We start from the raw sequence: 21,281 nt of genomic DNA on the forward strand, positions 1-21,281 counted from the left end.
CAACCAAACCTAAAACAGATTAAGTATAAGAGACACCTTATTCATGTTGACAAATGTAGAAAAGGTATGAATGAGAATTATCTTCAACAGTATAAGAAATGGATTTGACGGGTTTCGAATACATCTTCAGAAATAATAATGGTCAACGTGTATTTCTAACGGAGATATATATTCGACACAGATCAAATCCATCATCTTGTATTGTGAATATATTAATTATCATTCATACCCTTTTCTACAAGTATGAGAGAGTCAAATACTAAAAGATCATGTACTCTAAAAAAAAATGTTTTATTGGTAATATGGACGCAGTGTGTTATCTTTAAGCTTCCGAGAAGACTGCACGCCTTCACCCAACGTGTGTTTAGGAGCACCTGTGGCTATGTTTACACTATTCCGATCGTGCTATTACTACGCCAACGCCAGAACCTTTTGCTGGATGGTGATGCCAGATACAGCACTTCCTTCCTTTTACTTCCTCTCAATCACAAAGCAAGAAAGAAACACTACTTAAATGACCTAAAGAAAGTTGAATATAGTTTTTCAGTATACATACCATTCTTTATGCATTCTAATATATCTTGTAATATTAACATATGCAAAATAAAATCGGTAAAGTTCCTCTCGAAATTTGGCAACACCCCCCGAAGAGCTCTCGATCAGCTGACCTGCCCAGTGGTGGCAGACGCGGGGGTTCGGGCAGACTGCAGACGTCAGAGGGCGCTAGACTCTCGCGCGCGACTCTGCAGTGGTAGAGACCTCGTGTTGTGTGCGTTTCCTTCCGGGAAAGTAAATGTTTTAAAGGCGGAGAAGGCATTTGAATAAGTTATATTGTTTTGAAAACTGAAAATGGAAGGTGTGTTTGGCAGATGGCGTGGAAGACTGGTGATCTATGGTAAGTTAGTAGATTTTTTCCTAAGGTTTTCTTTTACTTCCTTACAGCTCTGTGATAACCATACATAATGAATCATTAAATATAAATAGCTCAGCTGGGTACTATGTATAATTTAATGATACTATTTATCAAATTTGGTTAATTAAGATCATACTTCATTCGTATCAAGTACATAATATCATTTCAAGTTATCAATTTAGGTTAATGAAGATCATACTTCATTCGTATCAAGTACATAAGATCATTTCCAGTAAGCAGATCACGAACACCAATCCCCTTTCTCGGATCAGCCAATCAACGTTCTCACATTCCAGGGTCGCTTGTGCTCCTCCTGAAGATCCTTCCGGCGACAACGGGACTCTCGGACGCCCCTTCGTATCCTGACGAGAATCCCCAGCCTCCTCCTTGCCCCCCAGGCGATCCTATCTGCCAAAAGGAAGGCGTTCATGAAGATATTACGGGGGGTGAGAGTCTCGCTGTCCCAGGAGATACGAATAATGGACCGGGCGATGGAGATAAAGATTGGAATAAGGACACGGATGAAGAAAGTATGGACGGAAGGCGAGAATCCCCGAAGGAGGAGGTCGAAGTGATTCTAGACTGCGTGTTCTCGACCATACCGTTCGTGGGAGGCAAGTGGTTGACCAAGGTATTCAGAGAGAGAGTGTCCGACGCGACGCTGATGGAGGCGACGAATAGTTTCATCGACGGTGGGGAACTTCTCATCAATTTGATCAATCTCAAACCCCGTTCGGTCCCCGTGAAGTTCTTCAAGGCTCTTAGTTCCTGTTTCGAGTTCGAAGAGGATTATAACCCCTACGCAAGAGAGGAAGGAGAAAGACCTACTCAAAGAAAAGGAGATTCTAACATGGACGAGGAAACGCAGGCGAAAATAGCATCGTCTACCCTCTCGCACCAAAGAAAACGGAGGTCGGCCAAGGGCGGTTACGGCAAGGATACGCTCTATGGATTTTCTCTTCTTGGGCTGTTAATTGTCGGTTCCCTTATAGCCTATCTTATTTATCTCTTAACGATGTAATTAAATGAAAGATTGAGAAAATAGTCAATTAGGGAACTGCTGTTGAATTGGGCATTATTTTTTATGTGATTATCGCATATGTTATGTATATATTTTTTTCTGATATTTTTGCAATGGATGCTAGTTGTGTTTCGTATGTTGTGCAGATTTCTCTTCTATAATAGATGGTAATTGTGTGTTAGTATGAAATGACTGCGATTCATTATTCATCGTGTAATATAGTCAAATTAAGATTTCATTTAATATTAAGGTGCCATGACCCGAATTGTATTTCTAAAAAGACATGTTTTCTCTTGAATGTCCTGTATTATTATGCATCAAGTACAAGATCTATGAATAAAATTTTAGTTGAATTATCTCATTGTTTATTTATACCTTTACAGCAAAGAATCAGATGAAGCCAAATAACAGATTACTAATTCTGTGGTGATTTTATTAATAAAAAATGTGACACTGATGCTATTTTAATAATAGGGATGCAATAGCAGATAGTATACTCTTATCATGATACTGATAATAATGGTTAATATGGTAGTATAAATGACCAATATAATGAAAATCATAATATTTATTTATTTATTCTTTTAGGGAAATAAGTGCATTAATGAGAAATTATGAATATCGTTTGATACAGCAATATTACCAATTTTATTGACTTCCTGAAGACATACAATAGATTAAACCGTTTTGGGAATTCAGTGATATACTATGAAGATACAGTGAACCCTGGACAGTTAAGATGGGCGCCCGTATGTATATGATTTGTGTTCATGTGGAATGCAACTGATAGAGATAAATGTTCCTCAAATAACATGTCTATCAAGGTGAAAAATCAGATATCCATTTTTTTCACAAACACGATAGCATATACTGATCCATTAAAACTAATAACAATGATAACGATAATCAACTGCATCTGTTTTATAATAAACGTATGTAATTCTGTTATTAAACCATTCGAAGGTTATATACTATTCAACGATACAAACCACAGAATTAAACTATTGACATCATTAGTCCAACCATTAAAAATAAATAAATGAATAATAAAAGGTTTTGACTGACAGTTTTAACTGCCAATGACCTTTAAATGATCAATACTACCAATTCAACCATAACAAAACCATCATTAAACAGTAGGTAAAGCACACGAACTACCACTGAACTACCAATACCATCAATTCAACCATTATGAAACAGTATCTTCATTCACAAACTACCATGAAATTATCAATACCATTAATTCCCCCATTACAAGGCCATTAATTCATCCAATAACTTTAACCAGAAGCTACCACGAAATGACCAATACCACCAATTCCCCAATTACAAAATCATTAATTAATCCAAAAACGCCAAACAGAAAATACCACAGAATTACCAATACCACCAATTCCTCCATTTGGCAAACATTCACCAGCCCAACAGCCCCAGACCAGGCACTTCCTAGCATGAACCCCGTACGTGAGAAAGAGGTGGTTCCTTGTTGGGTTATCAAAGTGCTCTGTATTTAACCAGCTCACGTCTTCACAATGGCTATAGTATGCTGATCACTGGGTTCTTGTCACGGGCCGGAAGAAGCTGGTGTGGGATATCTTGCAGGTGTGCTATTTGGGATGTGATCGGAGGTTGTGTGTTTAGTGATACGTATACATATAGGCAGACATGGTGTATGTGTGCGTGTGTGTGTGTGTGTGTGTGTGTGTGTGTGTGTGTGTGTGTGTGTGTGTGTGTGTGTGTGTGTGTGTGTGTGTGTTTACTTATTCATTTATGAAGGATACATTTATGTTATACATATTGGCACATCGAAATATCTTTGATTATCAATATTTAATGCCATTATTCATATAAAGATAATTATTATCACCATTATCAATCCTATCATGATAAATATAATTACAAAGATGATATTTACATTGTCATATTGACGTGAACATTATCATAAATTATATTAATATTGCTCTCATTTTCAGTATCACGTATTTTGCAGCTAATGTAATTGTTTTTGGTAATTATTATCATTATCACCAGAATTACTAAAAATATTAGTCATATCATTATCACAACCCTCTTCATCATTGTTGTCAGCATTACTATTTTGTCATTGTTTTTTTTTTAAGGAAAGGGGAAAGAATTGTCAAACTAAAAAAAAGGAACTCATTTTTTTATTTAAGAAATATTGTACATTTAGAATATCCATCTATACATTACATATTTGTGAAATTAATATCCCCTCTTCTTCTTGTCTACCTCTATCTATATATTCGTCTATCTACTTTCTTCAACCTTATTGTTTTGTGTCTTTCCCCTAATCTATCTACCTATCTGACTGCTCTCTCTCTCTCTCTCTCTCTCTCTCTCTCTCTCTCTCTCTCTCTCTCTCTCTCTCTCTCTCTCTCTCTCTCTCTCTCTCTCTCTCTCCTCTTCTCCTTCTCCTTTTTCCCTCTCCCTCACTCCCTCACGTACTTCCAAAACCCACAACCCTTCCCTCACTCCCCCCATACACACACCTCACTCTCCCACACCTTCACCCCCCCCCCCACACACACACACCTCACTCCCCCCCCCCATACACACTTCACCCCCCCGCCCACACACACACCTCACTCTCCCACACCTTCACCCCCCCCCCGCCCACACACACACCTCACTCTCCCACACCTTCACCCCCCCCCGCCCACACACACACCTCACTCTCACCCCCCCCCCCCACACACACACACCTCACTCTCCCACGCTCTCCCACACCTTCACCCCCCTCTCGAGCAACGCCAACACCACCTCCATCACAGCATCCACGCCCTCGCCGAAATCTCTCCTCCGTTTGCACGTGCACCGCGTCGGGTCCTGGATGCACCACCAAACGAGGTACGTGAGGACGCAGAGGAAGGAGGCGAGAGCGAGGAGGGAGAAAGCGTCGATAGCCGTTTTGCCGTAGCCTCCGCCGCCCCCGTAGCCACTGTTGGAAAAGTTGGGGATTGGGGGGTTAGGGGTGTGGTTGGGGGGGGGGGTGATTGGATAGGTGATTGGGTGGTTAATGTTGTTGTTGTTGTTTTTTTTTAGAGGAATGGGCATGTGTGTAGGTGAATACAGACTTGTTTGTGTTTGTATTTTTGTATGTGTATATATGTGTGTGAGTGTATGCATTTTTATGTGTATTTGTATATATGTATGTAAGTGTATACATTTTTATATGTGTATGTGTATATGTGTGTCTATGCATTTTTATATGTGTATGTGTATATGTGTGTGTGTGTGTGTATGTATGCGTATATATAAGCATAAACATAGTATATGTATATGTATATATATGTGTATATATATATTATCATCATTATTATTGCCATTATTGTTAGTAGAAAAAATATTAGTAATAACATCATCGTCATTAGCAGTATCATCATCATCGCTATATCAACAACATAATAATTTCCACCACCACAATTCCATCACATCGTCATCACAACACCGAAACAAAGCAATCACGAAAAAAAAATAACAACCTCACATAACTCCTTCTCCACTAACCTGTCATCGTAGCCGTAGCCATCCCTGTCCGATCTGTCAGCCCAGAGGTCCGTCAGCCAGGCTTGGGGGTCGACCATTTTTGTTTTCGATTTTTTTGTTGTTGTTGTTTTTTTTAACTGAGGGAGGAGATTGACACGGAATGAAAGGTTGGTGAATATGGAGGGTTGTGTGTGTGTGTGTGTGTGTGTGCGTGTGTGTGTGTGTGTGTGTGTGTGTGTGTGTGTGTGTGTGTGTGTGTGTGTGTGTGTGTGTGTGTGTGTGTGTTTATGGTTGGGTTTTTGTTTTACTTGTTATTCTGGTTGAATGAAAAAGAAATGTACGACGCAGAGATAATTTGTTCATTTTCATAAATGACATGTTTTTATATATATTCGATTATAAAGCACACACACACACACACACACACACACACACACACACACACACACACACACACACAGATATCTTCAACGCACCAGATGTCGTTTCCCATTTACATCCCTAAAGTAAACATACATGGATTTGGACTATCAGATCACTTAAAAAGAAATATATATATATATATATATATATATATATATATATATATATATATATATATATATATATATATATACGATGTCTATATATGCCAATGTAGAAAAATACACACTCGTATCCGATTACTTTGAGAAAAAAATGAAAAAATAGATAAATAAATACAGAACACAAAAAAAATAACAAAATAAAAAAACACACACCTGTTTTGCAACTTCACACCGCTTCCTCAGACACGAAACAGTATAAACCAATAATAAAATATCTTTTTCTCCCTCTTCTTCTATCCTCTTTCGTCTATCTTCTCGACCGCCTCACAAAACCCCTTTCTTAACCTCTTAGGGAAGGATTAACAAAGGACTCTTCATGTTCAGAAGTCCTACGTCGCCAGGACACCGAAATGGAGTGTTGTTATCAGGAGCTCCTATTGAACACTGGACTGCAAGAACACGGTGAACAAGAGAAGTATTTGAACTCTCCGCTCTCTTCAGAATACACAGAGGTCGGCCAAGCTTGACGGTAAACTCTGCTGACTATGCTGTATTGTGTGTCAGGGTAACGTCTTGCATTTTTTTCTTTTCTTTTTTATCTTATTCTCCTTCTTCCTCTTTTGTTTCTTCTTCGTTCTCTCCTTTTTTTATTATTCCTGCTTTCTTGTTTTTCTTTTCTTTTTCCGCTTCCTCCTCGTTTTTTTTTATTCTCCTTCTTCCTCTTTTGTTTCGTTTGTTTCTTCTTCGTTCTCTCCGCGAATTATTCCTTCTTTCTCTTTTTTTTCCTTTTTTCTTCTTTCACTTTTTCCTTTGTCTTCTTCCGCTTCCTCATCTATTTTTTCTTATTCTTCTATTTCTTCTTCCTCTCCTTCTACCTCTATGTCTTCCCCTTAACATTCTTACACTTCTTCCTCTTCTTATACTTCCATCTTTGTTCTTTTTCTTCCTCCCTTCCTTCCTTTTAACGGATGGCCGCTACCCAAGAGTGTTTGAAAAGATAGTATCTATTTATCTATTTTTATCAAATTTAACCGTTACTCTTCCTTTTTTATCATTATAATAAAAAGTAATTATTTTTATTGTCTTCTTTATCATCATCATCTCTATCTCTCTTATTGTTGTTATCACCATCATTTGATTTTTCTGTCACTTATTATTACATTCATCATTACATTTATCATTATGATACGTAATTATTTATATGAATGTCTTCTTTATCATCATCAGCTCTATCTCTCTTATTGTTGCTATCATCATCATCATCATCTGATTTTTCTGTCACTTGTTATTACATTCACAATCCTTAATCCGTTGTGTTATTGGATATGTTATTTTTTCTCGTGATGTGCGTATGTAATGTCACTTACTACATTCTGAGATGATAAAGTGAAATCAAATTTAAAATGATAAAGAAATGATAGATTTAATTCAGGAAATATTAACCTAGAAGTTTCATTACATTCTTAGCACAGTTATATATATATATATATATATATATATATATATATATATATATATATATATATATATATATATATAATGATATATCTGTAAGTTTCAAGGAACATGAAAAAAGATATTGCTTTTCAAAATTTTATTAGTTATATCTAGCAATGCCCATGTTGGATTCATGGATAACTGGAAAAGACATACATGTAGGCCTATATATCCATAGGTATGTGTATATATAACGTATATGAATTCTCATGAAATTTTCAAGTTCTTTTTTTTGGTCGAACTTGCTTTTGAGTATGAGTATTGCGCAGTGTGAAAGAAATATTTAATGTATTTTTCTTAACATATATGAATGCCACTGAAAATCACATATGAGGAATGTTTCATGTCTTAAACAATTAAAACTGGCGCTGATATGATACATGGTATTAAGTTATGTTATACAATGCAGAGAGGCAGTATGTATGTAAAATCAAAATGAAAAAAAACTCGCACTAGAATAGGAGTTCAGTTTGAGTCCGAAACGTGATCGTCATAGTATTATTACTCTTACTATGACACTGCTTCATAATACAAAACATTCAAAGTTATTAGCATTAAAACGTGATTTTGATTAGTTCAGTATAATGTCATATATATCTCACTATGAAATATATAGAACAGGATTTCATCGTTATAATGATATACAAAAACACGTGACTCTAACAGCAGAAACAAATAAACTCATAGTTAAATAACAAATAACTCAATAATAACAAAAATAACATATAACAAGCTAACGACCCAACTTTAAGCAAATAACAATTTAACATTCGTCGATTAAATAACCTGGAAATATCGAACTAATCCAGGTTTTCGGGCAGCGACTCAGAAAAGGCAAGAAAGTATAACCAATAAGTCAGCAAAGAACAACACAAAAATATCAAATCAAAATACAACCTGGAAATATCAGAGGCCAACCAGATTATCGGGCACCAGCTCAAAAAGAGACTAACAAAAAAAAAAAAATAATAATAAAATAAACTAAACACAAGAATAACATTAATATAAAATCTCACTAACACAAGAATAACATTAATATAAAATCCCACTAAGACAAAATATGATTCACAACAACTTACAACATGAAACCCACTTATCGACTCAACAACCTGGAAATATCAAAACCCTCCAAGGCATCAGGCAACAGCTCTAAAAGGGCCCATCTCTCGATCCCCTTCGTCACGTCCTCAAGGATTCTCGTCATGGCTTCTCCTCCAAGCCCCTCGAAGGACCTGCCGCCTCCGTTGACGCTGATGTAGTAGTAGACGATGTAGCCCAGGAAGGCGGCGAAGAGTCCCAGGGCTAGGATGCTATAGACGTCGATACTCCCGTTGTTGCCGCTGTAGAGAGGGAGGGAGAGGGAGAGTAAATGGGTGGTTAAAGGTCGGTTTGGTTGGGGGTGTACAATGATGTACAATGAGAATGGCGATTGGAGGGAGAGAGAGAGCAAGATATATATATATATATATATATATATATATATATATATATATATATATATACTATATATATATATAGAGAGAGAGAGAGAGAGGAGAGAGGAGAGAGAAAGAGACAGCCAGACAGACAGAGGTGAAAGGGGAGATTAAAAAGGATGGATAAAATTCGGACAAGAATTAAAGTGACGGTTGATGGAGATAAAGAAATGGTTATCATGTAGGATATTGGGGAGAGAGAGGGGGAGGAGGTTATAGTGGAGAATCGTTTGGTTGAGGTGGACAGTGACGGTTGAAGAAGATTAAGTAATTTGTTTGTGCAAAAATCGCTATACAATCTATAAAGCAGCCGTTGGTAAGACGTGGTATATGTAAATAATAAAAATAAAGTAATTTTTCGTACTCCGACCCTAACATGATGATTTGGGCGATATATTATTGGTAAATAAATTGCACAGATGAATAGAAATAAGAAAGGATAAGCATAACTAAGGAAGAAATACAGTAAAGCATTATCAAATGAATTAGACGAATAGATTAGAGAATGAAACTATAAGACAAAAACATTGAGAAAAGAGTAATGCATCATAAACAAAAGAATTTAGCTTATTGCCACCCCATGCCCACTATGAGTTTATTAATTGTCTTTACTCATAGATGGCTCCACAAGTATTTAGTTACCAATTAGTCAATTACTAATACTACTTGACTCACCATTTTACCTTTTTTTTAGTTTATCATCCTTTATTGCTAATGTATATCCCTATAATAATTATAATGTATATAATGCTAAGAACAACACCGATATTGATAGCACTACAAAGAAAACACTAAAAGCTCAATAAAAGGTGAAATCAGGTGAGGTAGCAAAAGCCTTTGTGGCGCCATCTATGTAAAGAGACTTTTCACAAAACAAAACTACAGCGAACAAATATTCCAGGCAATCTGGGGTTAAGAGAGAATGATAATTATACAAAATTTAGTCTAAGGAAATATACTGTGCGTTTTTTAAATTCATAAATAAAGTAATATATTAATAAATGAATACCGACCTACTGCCTCCACTCCTCTCGATCCCCCGCCGGCCGTAGTCAAGAGTGTCCGTATATCCTGCCCGGCGGTTCAGCCCAGGCCTCGAAATCCTCTCGAAGGACCCGCCCGACCTCACCCCGTTATCCTGCTGCCTGTAGGACCCGCCACTCGGGAATCCTTCATCATTTCCGAAGTAATTATCGCCGAAGTCCTGGCCGCCATGACCCAAGTCGCCGAATCTGTCGAAGTCCCCCTTCTCGAAGTTGTGGTTGGCGTAGAGGTCGTCCAGTTTGTAGTCGTCGTTGGGTCGCCTCCGGTCGTTGCGGGAGTTCCGTTGGAAGTCGGGGCTGCGTCCGTAAGGCCCGAACTGTCGGAGCATTGCAGCTTCCGGTTTGTCTTCCGTCGCCGCGCACAGGGTCGACAGCGAGAGCAGGGCGGTCACGAAGAGCATCGTTCTGGGCTGGAATTTGGAGAGGTCGGTGTGAATGTTCGTTGGGAAGGTTAGTGTTGTTTTCATTATCATTATTACCAAAGTAATTGTTATTGCGATTGCTATTATTATTATCATCTTCATTAGTAGTAACACTATTGATAACAGTATTTGTATTAGTACTAATCATGTTATTATTATTATTAATATTATTTTTATAATTATTCTCATCATTATTATTTTCACTATCATTCTCATATAACTATGACTGCCATCGCCACAATCATCATTATTATCATTATCAGTAATAATAGTAGTAGCAGTTTCATCATTATTATTATTATTACCATTCCCATAACCATATGTATTACCAACTGTATTAATGATGACTCCATTGATGGTGACACATTAAATGTTAGTTATACCACGATAATGATATACAGATAATAACAATGAGAAGTAGAAATAACAATAACAATAACATCAGAGATAACAATAACATAATAATCAATAGTAAAGATTAATAAAATTAAATTCAAATCAAAATGCAGCCTGAATTTCTCTCTTCGGGTAAGGCAATAGATACAGGTCAAGTAGCAGAGAAGTGTTTGCATATCTGTATCTTTTCCCCGAAGCAGAACATAACGTGGGAGCCATAAAACAAGATTTAGCCCTCTTGTGTTAATTTTCGTTAGTAGGAAAACACAAGAAAAAATGTGGAAATATGATTATAAGAGGTTGTTTAATATTGATGGAAGATGGATGTTACCGTTATCTCTTACTCAACTCGGTTTTAATGAGCTCCATATTCCTTGATTATTGTTTATAATCTAATGACAGTCGAGGAATTAAAAAAATAAAAAAAATAAAATAAAAATAAACACAAGTACAGGTCTTATGGCATATTAACAGCATGATCTTTATTCTTACTGCAGGTCAAATGCCGAAAACCAAGCAGGATTTAACAACCTTCAATCTTGCCTTTGACAAAATCCTATCTAAGTTGCTATAATTAAAACGATTGGTTCATTGATAGTTGCAGATTCTCCGTCTCTAATCCTAATATTTGCAAACAAGGAATCTTTCTTTAATACCTGACAGCTGAACATTAGTCTTATTTTTAACCATGAATAAGATTAAAACACGGCGTTATTTGCAGAAAATTAATCTCTTAATTGTTAAGAATATACATGTATAACACGTTCATATTTCCTCCTTTAATTTAAGTTAGTTTTTAAGGGCTTTGACTGATGTCTCTGGTCTGGTAAATAAAATAAATAATAGTAATGTTCTTGATGCTCGTTTAATGCTATTTCCATTTTCATAATCGTATCATTATTATTTTTTATAGTTATCCTGATTATTGATATCACTGTTAATGTCATTAATTAACTATATAATTTTCCTTATCAATTACTAGCATCTGTTTCGATTCATATCTTGTAAATTAAATGATGAAGATATAGCAAATCATTACAGAATTGGTAAATTATGATGCTTGATAATGACAATGATGGCAATAATAAGTACATTGAACAATTGATAAGGAAAAAATAGAGTAGTATCTACATGATGATTATGTTTAAATATCAATAAAGACATAATAACAATATGAAAAAGCAAATAATAATAAATACACACGAATAGAACATAATAATAATTTGGAATTTAACAAATAGGAACAGAATAATTCAATAAACTAACCTAATATAAATACGAACGTGAGAGAGTAACTTGTTTTTTAAATTACCTCATTTTATCCCTTTAATACCGTAAGTAATGATAGTAACAGGTTACCCCGTCAGCGGCAGAAGATACCCTATTTGGGAGGAGTTAAATAGGGGGGGTAGGGTAGAGCAGGCAGAGGGGGAGGGGGGTTAGTGGGAGGAAAGAACTGGAAGGGAGGGGGGGGCATGTACCGAGCGAGCAACGGGTATGTTGGCTTCAGGGCTCCCTTCTCCTCTCTCTCATACCCCTACTCACATACCCTCCCTGATCCTCATTCTGCCATCTCCATCTCCGTGCCTTCACTCCCTCCAAGTTCCTCATACCTGATCCTCATATTCCCTCCCCCACTTCCCTCTTTATCCCTCATTTCCTCCCTAATCCTTATATTCGCTTCCCCACCCTCCACCTCTACACTCATTCCCTCCCGTCTCCTCATACCCCAATTCCCCGTCTTTACTCCATTCCTTCCCCTATCTTCATGTCCACTTTCATAGCCTTATCCCCACTTCCTCAGCCTTATACCCACTTCCCCGGCCTTATACCCCCTTCCTGAGCCTTAAACCCACTTCCTCAGCCTTATTCCCACTGCACCTGTCTTGTACCCGCTTCCCTAGCGTTATAGGCACTTCCCCAGACTTATAGGCATTTCTCCAGCCTTATACCCACTTCCCTAGCCTTATACCCACTTCCCCAGACTTATACCCACTTCCCCAGACTTATACCCACTTTTCCAGCCTTATACCCATTTCTCCAGCCTTATACCCACTTCCCCAGCCTTATACGCACTTCCCCAGCCTTATACCCACTTCTCCAGCCTTATACCCACTTCCCTAGCCTTATATCCACTTCACCAGCCTTATACCCTCTTCCCCAGCCTTATATCCGCTTCCCCAGCCTTATACTCTCTTCCCGAGCCTTATACCCACTTCACCAGCCTTATGCCCACTTCCCCAACCTTATACCCACTTCACCAGCCTTCTACCCACTTGCCAAGCCTTATACCCACTCATTCCTAGCTCCTCATACCGTCCTCATATCCACCTCTGGCTCACGGCTCCTCATACCCCACCCCTCCCCCTCCCCCCCCTTCCTTCTCTGGTTCCCGGTTCTTTAAACTCCCCCCCCCCTCCTCCCTCCTCTCCCTCCCTGGCCCTACCCAGTCTCTCGATGCCGTTAGAGTAAAGTTAAATTGTTTGTCCTTTGCCTCTTGTCATCCTCTTGCTTCCTTCACTTTATTATTGTTTTGATTTATTCCTTCTTCTCTGCCATCTCTCTTTTTTTCTTCTTCTCTTTTTTCCCGTCTTCTTCCTCTCTATTCTATTCCTTTCTATTCTTAATGCTAGCAAGATTTATTTTCTTCAACTTCTGCCATCTTTAATGCTTTATTTTTTGTATCTTTCTCCTATATCTAATCATGTATCTATCGCATTTTTTATCTATCTATCTATACACAACAATACCAAAATACATAAAAAATAACGATATTTTCCTTCATTCTTATCTCTTAGTCATGAGAGGTTCACGGTCTATTTATCCATCTATCTACGTACACGTATCTACCATACACGGAAAAAATGCCACGTCATAACAGATATGTACATACCCATACCAACACCCGATAAAAAATACACATGCATAGACAATACCTAAAATACATATATACACGTACACACACGCGCGCGCACACACACACACACATAAACACACACACACACACACACACACACACACTCACTCACTCACTCACACACATACACTAAGGCACTCACAAACTCAAACACACACACACACACACACACAAACTGAAACACACACACACATACACATACACACACACACACACACATACACACACACACAGACACACACAAACACACACACACACACACACACACACACACACACACACACTCACTCACTCACTCACTCACTCACTCACTCACTCACTCACTCACTCACTCACACACACACAGGCACTCACAAACTGAAACACACAAACACACACACACATACACACACACACACACACACGCACGCACACACACACACACACACACACACACACACACACACACACACACACACACACACACACACACACACACACACTCACTCACTCACTCACTCACTCACACACACACACACACAGGCACTCACAAACTGAAACACACACACACAGGCACACAAACTGAAACACACACATACACACACACAAAATCAAACACACACACACACACACACAAACTCAAACAAACACAAAACTCACCATCTCCATCGAAGCGTTCCTTCCTCCCTCCTTCCTTCCTTTCTCCTACTCCAACTCCAACACCCGATCTCCTTTCTCTCCTCCTTCTTCCTCGCCTCCTTCGCCTCCTTCACCGCAAGACGCGCTCCTCCCTCCCTCCTCCTGCCGCCGCCGCCCCTGCAGTCGCCTAAGGAGGTAGAGGAAACCGTTAACCTTCCACCAGTACTTCAGAGCGGAAACTATTTGGTGTGTATGATCGTCATTTGTTTTGTTCTGTTTACAAGGAGATATATGTGTTGTAATATATATGATCCTGAGATGCTTTTTCGTCGGGTTTGGATAAAGTGGCGCGGGGGGGGGGGGGGGTTATATATATTGTGTATGTCTGTCTGTCTGCGTGTACGAGAATATGTGAATCGTCTATTTTTTTTTTATTTATTGTCTGGATCTGCGAGTGTATGTCTGTCTATGCATGTATCTATATTTGTCTTTCTGTCTGTCTACCTATCTGTCTTTCTGCCTTCGATCTGTACATCTACCAATCTAAGCGTCTGTCTGTCTGTCTATAAATCTATCAGGATATCTATCCGTGTGTCTGTTTGTTTCTGTCTATAAGTATACCTTGTTGTCTACTTATTCACCAATCAAACTACCTGTTTACACAAATTTACACATTAGATATGTGTTTCTGAATACATGAACATATAGGCCTACCATGTGTTAACCTGCAAGTCACGTATAAACTAATGTAAACAAAAAAAACACTAAAACACACACAAGAACACGAACAAAGCTTACCTTTTCCGCAGATGTAAACGAAGAACAGTTGTTAATATTGATGAATCAACAACAAACTCCTTTTTTCACAACCACGCTAAAAAGAAAAAACAGAACACCACTGATGCTGCTACTGTAAAAACACCTTCTAAAGTACCAGAATGAGCCTCGTGAGATATACGTTAAACGGAATTTAACGGAATTCAACGAATCGAATCGTTTCGAAAATTCAAAAATAAACAAGCGCGATCGGAGATGCGTGTTGACACAGACAAGGAACCGGAGATATTGGTGAGCCAGGACTGTGTGTGCGTGTGTGTGTGTCTGCGCTCGACAACCACTAGCGCGCGGGAGTGTGTGCGTATGTGCGTGTATATGCCAGTGAGTGGACGTCGAATAGCGTGTAAGTAAGAGCATATGCAAGTGTATGAGAATCTGAAGTACTCACGCAGGCATTCTCACGATGCAGGAACCAAAATGACGCGCTTATATCTATTATCAGTTATACTCTTTGTGAGGAATGTGATGTTTTACGGTTGTGATCATAGGGTGCGTACTAACGGTTTTTTATGAGGTAGTATTGCGCAAAATTGCCTTCTTCTTTTATGCCTTTATTAGAAATCAATATTACAGTAATTCTGGGTTCTCTAAAATCGTATAGATAGATAGATAGATCTAGAGATATTTGTGCGCATGTATATATTTAGATACAGATATATTTAGATAGATGAATATAGATATATGCACACACACACACACACACACACACACACACACACACACACACACACACACACATATATATATATATATATATATATATATATATATATATATATATATATATATATATATATGTGTGTGTGTGTGTGTGTATGCATATATAAGTATATATACATGTATATATACATATATATATATGTATGTATGTATGTATATATGTATATGTATGTATATGTGTGTATTTATATACATGTGTGTATGAGTGTGTGTGTGTGTGTATACATATGCATATATACATATGTATATATATGTATGTATATATGCATGCATATATATATATATATATATGCATACATATACATATATATGTGTACCTATATATGTGTGTGTCTATATATACATATATATATATGTATGTATGTATGTATTAATGCATGTGTATTATATACATATATACATATACAGTATGTGTGTGTATGTATGTATATATATATATATACATATACATATATATATGTATATATATGAATATATATGTATATATACATATATATATATGTATATATATATGTATATTCATATATATATATATATATATATATATATATGTATATATATATATGTATATTCATATATATATATATATATATATATATATATATATATATATATATATAATGTACACACACACACACGCATATATATGTGTGTGTGTGTGTGTGTGTGTGTGTGTAATACATCCCAACACCGCAAAAAGAAACCCAGGTGTGAAATAAGGTCAGGATATCCAGTGGTTCCTGATAACGGTTCTCCTAAGTGTAATAGCAGGGCCGGGCGCACGTGGCGTGACCAGCCAACCACTGCATACAATACGCTGTAGTTAAGGAGGGTTGGGGCTCGTAAGGCTATACTTAAATTGGATTGGCGAGGAAAGTTTTCTTTGATGAGTTCAGTAAGCAGTAATTGTGTGGAAAATATGTATATATTTTTTTCTTTTTTTTTTCTTTCTCTCTTTTTTGTAGAAGGGTTGTACTTCAGGTTAATGAATGTGTTAGGGGTTGTTATGCTTAAGTGGATAGGAAAGTATGTATAAACTGTTTTATTTTGGGGAAAAATGAGTTGTTTTGAACATGTTATTGTAGTATAGTATATATGAATCATTATGAATTTTGAATGTAGTTTGGAATGATGCATTTGATTAAGATAGGAGAATTATACTTTAATAATTTTCTTACGTGAAAATATATATGAATAGCTGCTTAGATTAGAGGGCTATGCTTAAATTAAATTACTTAATATCTATGAGAATAGAGCTAGAGAATAGTTAGATTATTCAATTTGTATAAGAAAAGACCAATTCAATAGTTTTGCTTACACACCTATAACATTCTTAATTCCATATACGGCACATACTGACAGGAAGAGCATACTTATGGTCTTATAAGATTAAGAATTATATTACAACCACATAATAGCCACAACTCACAGCCAAAAGATGACAAATGACAAAAGCAAATTGTAGTAGGTCTCCGTTCATGACGATTAATGATATCAAAATCATATACAAAAATTGCTAATTGAGATATATCTAATGTATCAAAAACAACAAGCCATCAATTTCACGTATTCTTCTCGTTGTTTTTTGTTCTATAATGGTAATAATAATGATCTAAAATGATTTATAGAGAATTGTCTCCATAATTTCCGAAATAATAATGATAATGATAAAATTAGTTATAAAACTGGGTCGCATTTTAGCAACAGCTGACACGGAGAAAATAAATAAAAAAATGTTTATGAGAATATTAGATAAATATAACTGTACTACCAGCACACGTCCTAAAAATGTGTAAGTATATAGATAAATATAAACACGAGTTTATATTTTACACACACAAACACACACACACACACACATGTATATATATATATATATATATATATATATATATATATATATATATATATATGTGTGTGTGTGTGTGTGTGTGTGTGTGTGTGTGTGTGTGTGTGTGTGTGTGTGTGTGTATGTATACAGGTATATATATAGATGTACATGTATATACAAATTAATATAGTGATATATATAGGTAGATTTATGCATATCCTACCTATCTATATACGTAAGGAAGAAAAACTTGTTATGCACAAACTAGATAACTGAAAAACTAGGCTTCGATATCTTCCTGGATTTGTGTTTGCTATTTGTTTGTAGTATATGTAGTTTAAAACAGATTTTACGTAATTTTTCAAGTTGTCACTGTAGACAATGAGTTTTTATAAACAAATTCTAGTCAAAAATAAAATACAGTGTGACTTTAGGGTAAATGTAAATAGTATTTAACTTTTTTATAAATTTATTTAAACAAATCATAATGCAACAATAACGTATTTAACAATAATGCCCTGTTATAGAGTAAATAAATCACTGAGTGTAATACACATTAAAAGGAAGGCGCAGAGATAATAGATTTTGAACTTTAATTAGATTACAGTATCAAAACCTTGCATATTTCATCCCTGAAAAGGAATTAATTATCAAATAAATACAAAAAAGGAAGCTAGCAACTTTGAAAAAAAAATATATATTTACTAGATAGAATTACTATCACAAAAAATTAACATGTAACCTGAGAGTGAAATGAATAAATATAGGAATAGAAATGAATATCTAAATACATACTCACACGAAGCTAAAAGAAAAGAAACATTTCGTCTCTAAAGCTAACATCTGTACACCCCACACACAAAAACTTAATAATACAATTGTAGCAATCTTGTCTTCCTCGAGTAGATTATAATGCCCGCTAATCTTTCTCTTGCAAAAGGTACAAATCTTGGGAAAAATGACGAGGGGGGGGGAGAGTGCTTGCAACAGCATGCAATCTGTTTCACGAGACACGTGTCCTTAGTGTTACGTTAAGCCTAATAGTACAAAATGATAAAAATCGTCGTGTCATGTCATCAGTCCAGCGGTTAATATACCCACCACTACACGTGTTATCACCTTCACCGAGGTATATGAGTGGGAAAGTTAGGTGATGTCTGTGCATTAATCTTGTTTATTTTGAGAGTGGGAAAAGTTAGTGGTTAAGTGGTGAGTCAATGCGGGGAGGGATCTACGTAAAGTGTCTTAAGGTGAGAGAAGGATGAGAAGTAGGTGTGTTGAGTGGGAGTAATACTAGATAGGTAAATTCTAAGGGAAGAATTGGCATAGTTATAGTTTTGTTTTGAATAATGAGGCTTTAGAATCCCGTTCCTGTTGAGTTTGAGGGAAGAGGAGTCGAGAATTAGCCTCAGGGAGAGATAGGGATGTGCATTAGGTGATTTTTTTGTGTGTGTCGGGGGATGGTGAGTCAGGTGGTGGAATGATTCGATTGTCTTTTGATTATGGTGGTGTAGGTGAGTCGTTTGGGATTTAGATGAGTCGTGCTAAGTCAAGAGATTCCCATGGGAGGGAGTAGGTGAATCACATGAAAGTTTCATTTGAGTCGTTTGTCAGGAGAGGAAAGAGAGGGTTTTTTGACATGCCTTGTTTTAACTATTAGGCGAATCTAAAAAAGACACGGTGATGGATTTCATGTGAGCCATAACTAGGCAAGTGTCATTTTCGATTTTAGGTGAACTTTTCTTACCAAATCCCTTCATTTTATGGACGTATGTTAGGTGAATCTTCGGTTTAAAGTATGGATCTCAAGTGAATCTCCTTAATTCACAAGAAATATTTTAGGTAAGCCTTCTGAAGGGAATATTATTCAGAAATGCAGAACTTCTTGGCGGGTCAGTCTCAGGGTTGTGATAAACGTGAAGATGATTGTTAATGATGACTTTCTGGGCCAGGGACGAGGGTGTGGTCGTCGGTGTCGTCCTGGTGGTCGTATCTCGTCCAGCGAAGGTCAAGGTGGTCATGTCATCCCCTACATCTCCTTGGTCGTCTTCCTGTTGAAGCGTTGACGAATCCAGGTTGTCCGCGACTGTGTATTCGTCATCTCCGTTTCCGTCGGTCGACTCGCTTTCCCAGGGGGTTGAAAGCGTTGTCATTTCATCTGGATCCTCGTAAGATATCCCGGTGGATCTCTCTTCGTTTAGGGCGCTTCCTTGTCCCTCCGCGTCGTGTGTCGGTGGGTTCGTTTCGGGTTCGTTCGTCGACGAATCATCGGCTGTTGTTATGTACGCTTCCGTTGTGGTGTTCACTTCCTTCATCTCCTTTTCCTTTTCTCTTTGGTCTAAGTATTCTTGTCTGAGCTGGGCGATGATGTCGAAAATGGTCTGGTTGTTCCTGGCGGTAGAACCCTCGGTAGAATTGTTGATATTTGATCCACTGAAGGAAAACGAGAGCGCGTCTTTTCCTCCGTTCGTGTAAATCAGGTTTCCGGAATTACCGAGGCTCTCGCTGTCCTCGGAGCTCGGGAAAATACTCATGACGTGAGGTTTTCTTGAGTAAGAGAAGAGAGTCTCTCCGGAAGAGTAGTCGCTCGAGACGGGAGTTCTGGCGCCGTTGTTGAAGTGGCTTTCGTAATCTAGGATGTGATTGACAGTAGAAGAGAGGTTGTCCCAGATTCTGTTTAGAATATTGGGTATGTCGTAGTTAGTATCTGTTTCTTCTGACTCCTCTCTTTCGTCTTCCGTTTTCTCTGTGTCGAGGTATTCTTCATACTCGTCGAGTCCCTTCATGAGCAGACGCAGGCCCCTCTTGGCGTCCTCGACTCGAGCCTTGATAGGGTCTTGAGAGCCCCTCCCTTGGTCCACTGATCCCGTGAACAGGAAGTATGCGCCCAAGACGAATGCCAACGCGATGCCCGACAAAGCCACGAACGCGCCGCCGGTCCGAAGGCCGCTTTTGTCAAGGGCGTCGACGGAGGCCCTTTCGATGGACTGACGAGGGGGTTGTCCGAGTCTGCTGAGAAGCGGAGGAATCTTCGAGTGAGGACGACTACGAATGTAATCAACCAAGTGGTCGTTGACGAAGACATTGGGCGCCTGTCCCGAGTTGATCATGGACTGCAAGTGTGATACGGAAGGCTGGCTGTTCTGGCTCAGTTTGGGGTCGTACGTCGATTCAATGTACTGTAGGAGAGGTCCGAGTTCCTCCGGCTGCCAGATAGGATGAGGGGAGAACAAGATGGACGGCTGGGTGGGTTCAGTGGGTGGGTTGTGAATGTATATGGGTTCCTCCCTGAAGTGTGGGTGGGCTGGGACATCGACAATGCGCCCGGGAGTGTTCATAGGAGGCTGGATGAGGGCAGCGGGCCGACCGACGATTATATTGCCGTTAGAGGATACCGCCTCACGTTGTTGGGCCATGGCCGATGAATGGTCCGCCACGGGCAGAGAATGGCCGACTTGTAAGGTCAGGTCACTCCCGGGAGGCGGGGTGGATACGAGAACGGTCGGCCAGGCGTTGTGGGCGAGGGCGTTGTCTGTCGTGTAAGCATCACTGGTCTC

General features: G+C 38.1%; 4 protein-coding genes across 4 annotated transcripts in view; 1 reads left to right on the plus strand and 3 right to left on the minus strand.

The window, feature by feature from the left end:
* Nucleotides 1-686: 686 nt before the first annotated feature.
* On the plus strand, nt 687-2,288 carry LOC113807586 (uncharacterized). The gene is made up of 2 exons (XM_027358879.2): nt 687-895; nt 1,210-2,288. The coding sequence occupies exons 1-2, from the start codon at nt 850-852 to the stop codon at nt 1,932-1,934; spliced, it is 771 nt and encodes a 256-aa protein (XP_027214680.2). The 5' UTR covers nt 687-849; the 3' UTR covers nt 1,935-2,288.
* Nucleotides 2,289-4,656: 2,368 nt separating this feature from the next.
* Nucleotides 4,657-5,575, minus strand: LOC138862266 (uncharacterized). The gene is made up of 2 exons (XM_070123969.1): nt 5,463-5,575; nt 4,657-4,893 (listed from the first exon to the last, which is right to left on the minus strand). Exons 1-2 carry the CDS (start codon nt 5,537-5,539, stop codon nt 4,659-4,661), a joined length of 312 nt encoding a protein of 103 aa, XP_069980070.1. The 5' UTR covers nt 5,540-5,575; the 3' UTR covers nt 4,657-4,658.
* A 2,105-nt stretch (nt 5,576-7,680) lies between these two features.
* Nucleotides 7,681-15,415, minus strand: LOC113807585 (uncharacterized). The gene is made up of 4 exons (XM_070123970.1): nt 15,135-15,415; nt 14,358-14,523; nt 9,954-10,393; nt 7,681-8,805 (listed from the first exon to the last, which is right to left on the minus strand). Exons 2-4 carry the CDS (start codon nt 14,364-14,366, stop codon nt 8,559-8,561), a joined length of 696 nt encoding a protein of 231 aa, XP_069980071.1. The 5' UTR covers nt 14,367-14,523; nt 15,135-15,415; the 3' UTR covers nt 7,681-8,558.
* Nucleotides 15,416-18,220: 2,805 nt separating this feature from the next.
* Nucleotides 18,221-21,281, minus strand: part of LOC138862393 (uncharacterized) — a 14,568-nt gene continuing 11,507 nt past the window's right edge. The window contains exon 2 of the mRNA XM_070124258.1: nt 18,221-21,281. This exon is cut by the window's right edge and continues 1,266 nt beyond it. Coding sequence (XP_069980359.1) covers nt 19,563-21,281 — 1,719 coding nt within the window. The 3' untranslated portion in view covers nt 18,221-19,562.

This window comes from Penaeus vannamei, chromosome 8, assembly GCF_042767895.1.
Source record: "Penaeus vannamei isolate JL-2024 chromosome 8, ASM4276789v1, whole genome shotgun sequence".
Classification (NCBI taxonomy): Eukaryota; Metazoa; Arthropoda; class Malacostraca; order Decapoda; family Penaeidae; genus Penaeus; species Penaeus vannamei.

What these genes read in the sequence shown, in the direction of transcription:
- LOC113807585 (XM_070123970.1), bottom strand. An exon ending in GAGAGGAGTGGAGGCAGTAG is followed by an intron (nt 8,806 to 9,953) that starts GTCGGTATTCAT and finishes CCCTCTCTACAG; the next exon opens with CGGCAACAACGGGAGTATCG.
- LOC138862266 (XM_070123969.1), bottom strand. Translation starts at nt 5,539, where the DNA reads ATGGTCGACCCCCAAGCCTGGCTGACGGACCTCTGGGCTGACAGATCG. An exon ending in GGCTACGGCTACGATGACAG is followed by an intron (nt 4,894 to 5,462) that starts GTTAGTGGAGAA and finishes CTTTTCCAACAG; the next exon opens with TGGCTACGGGGGCGGCGGAG.
- LOC113807586 (XM_027358879.2), top strand. Translation starts at nt 850, where the DNA reads ATGGAAGGTGTGTTTGGCAGATGGCGTGGAAGACTGGTGATCTATG. An exon ending in TGGAAGACTGGTGATCTATG is followed by an intron (nt 896 to 1,209) that starts GTAAGTTAGTAG and finishes CTCACATTCCAG; the next exon opens with GGTCGCTTGTGCTCCTCCTG.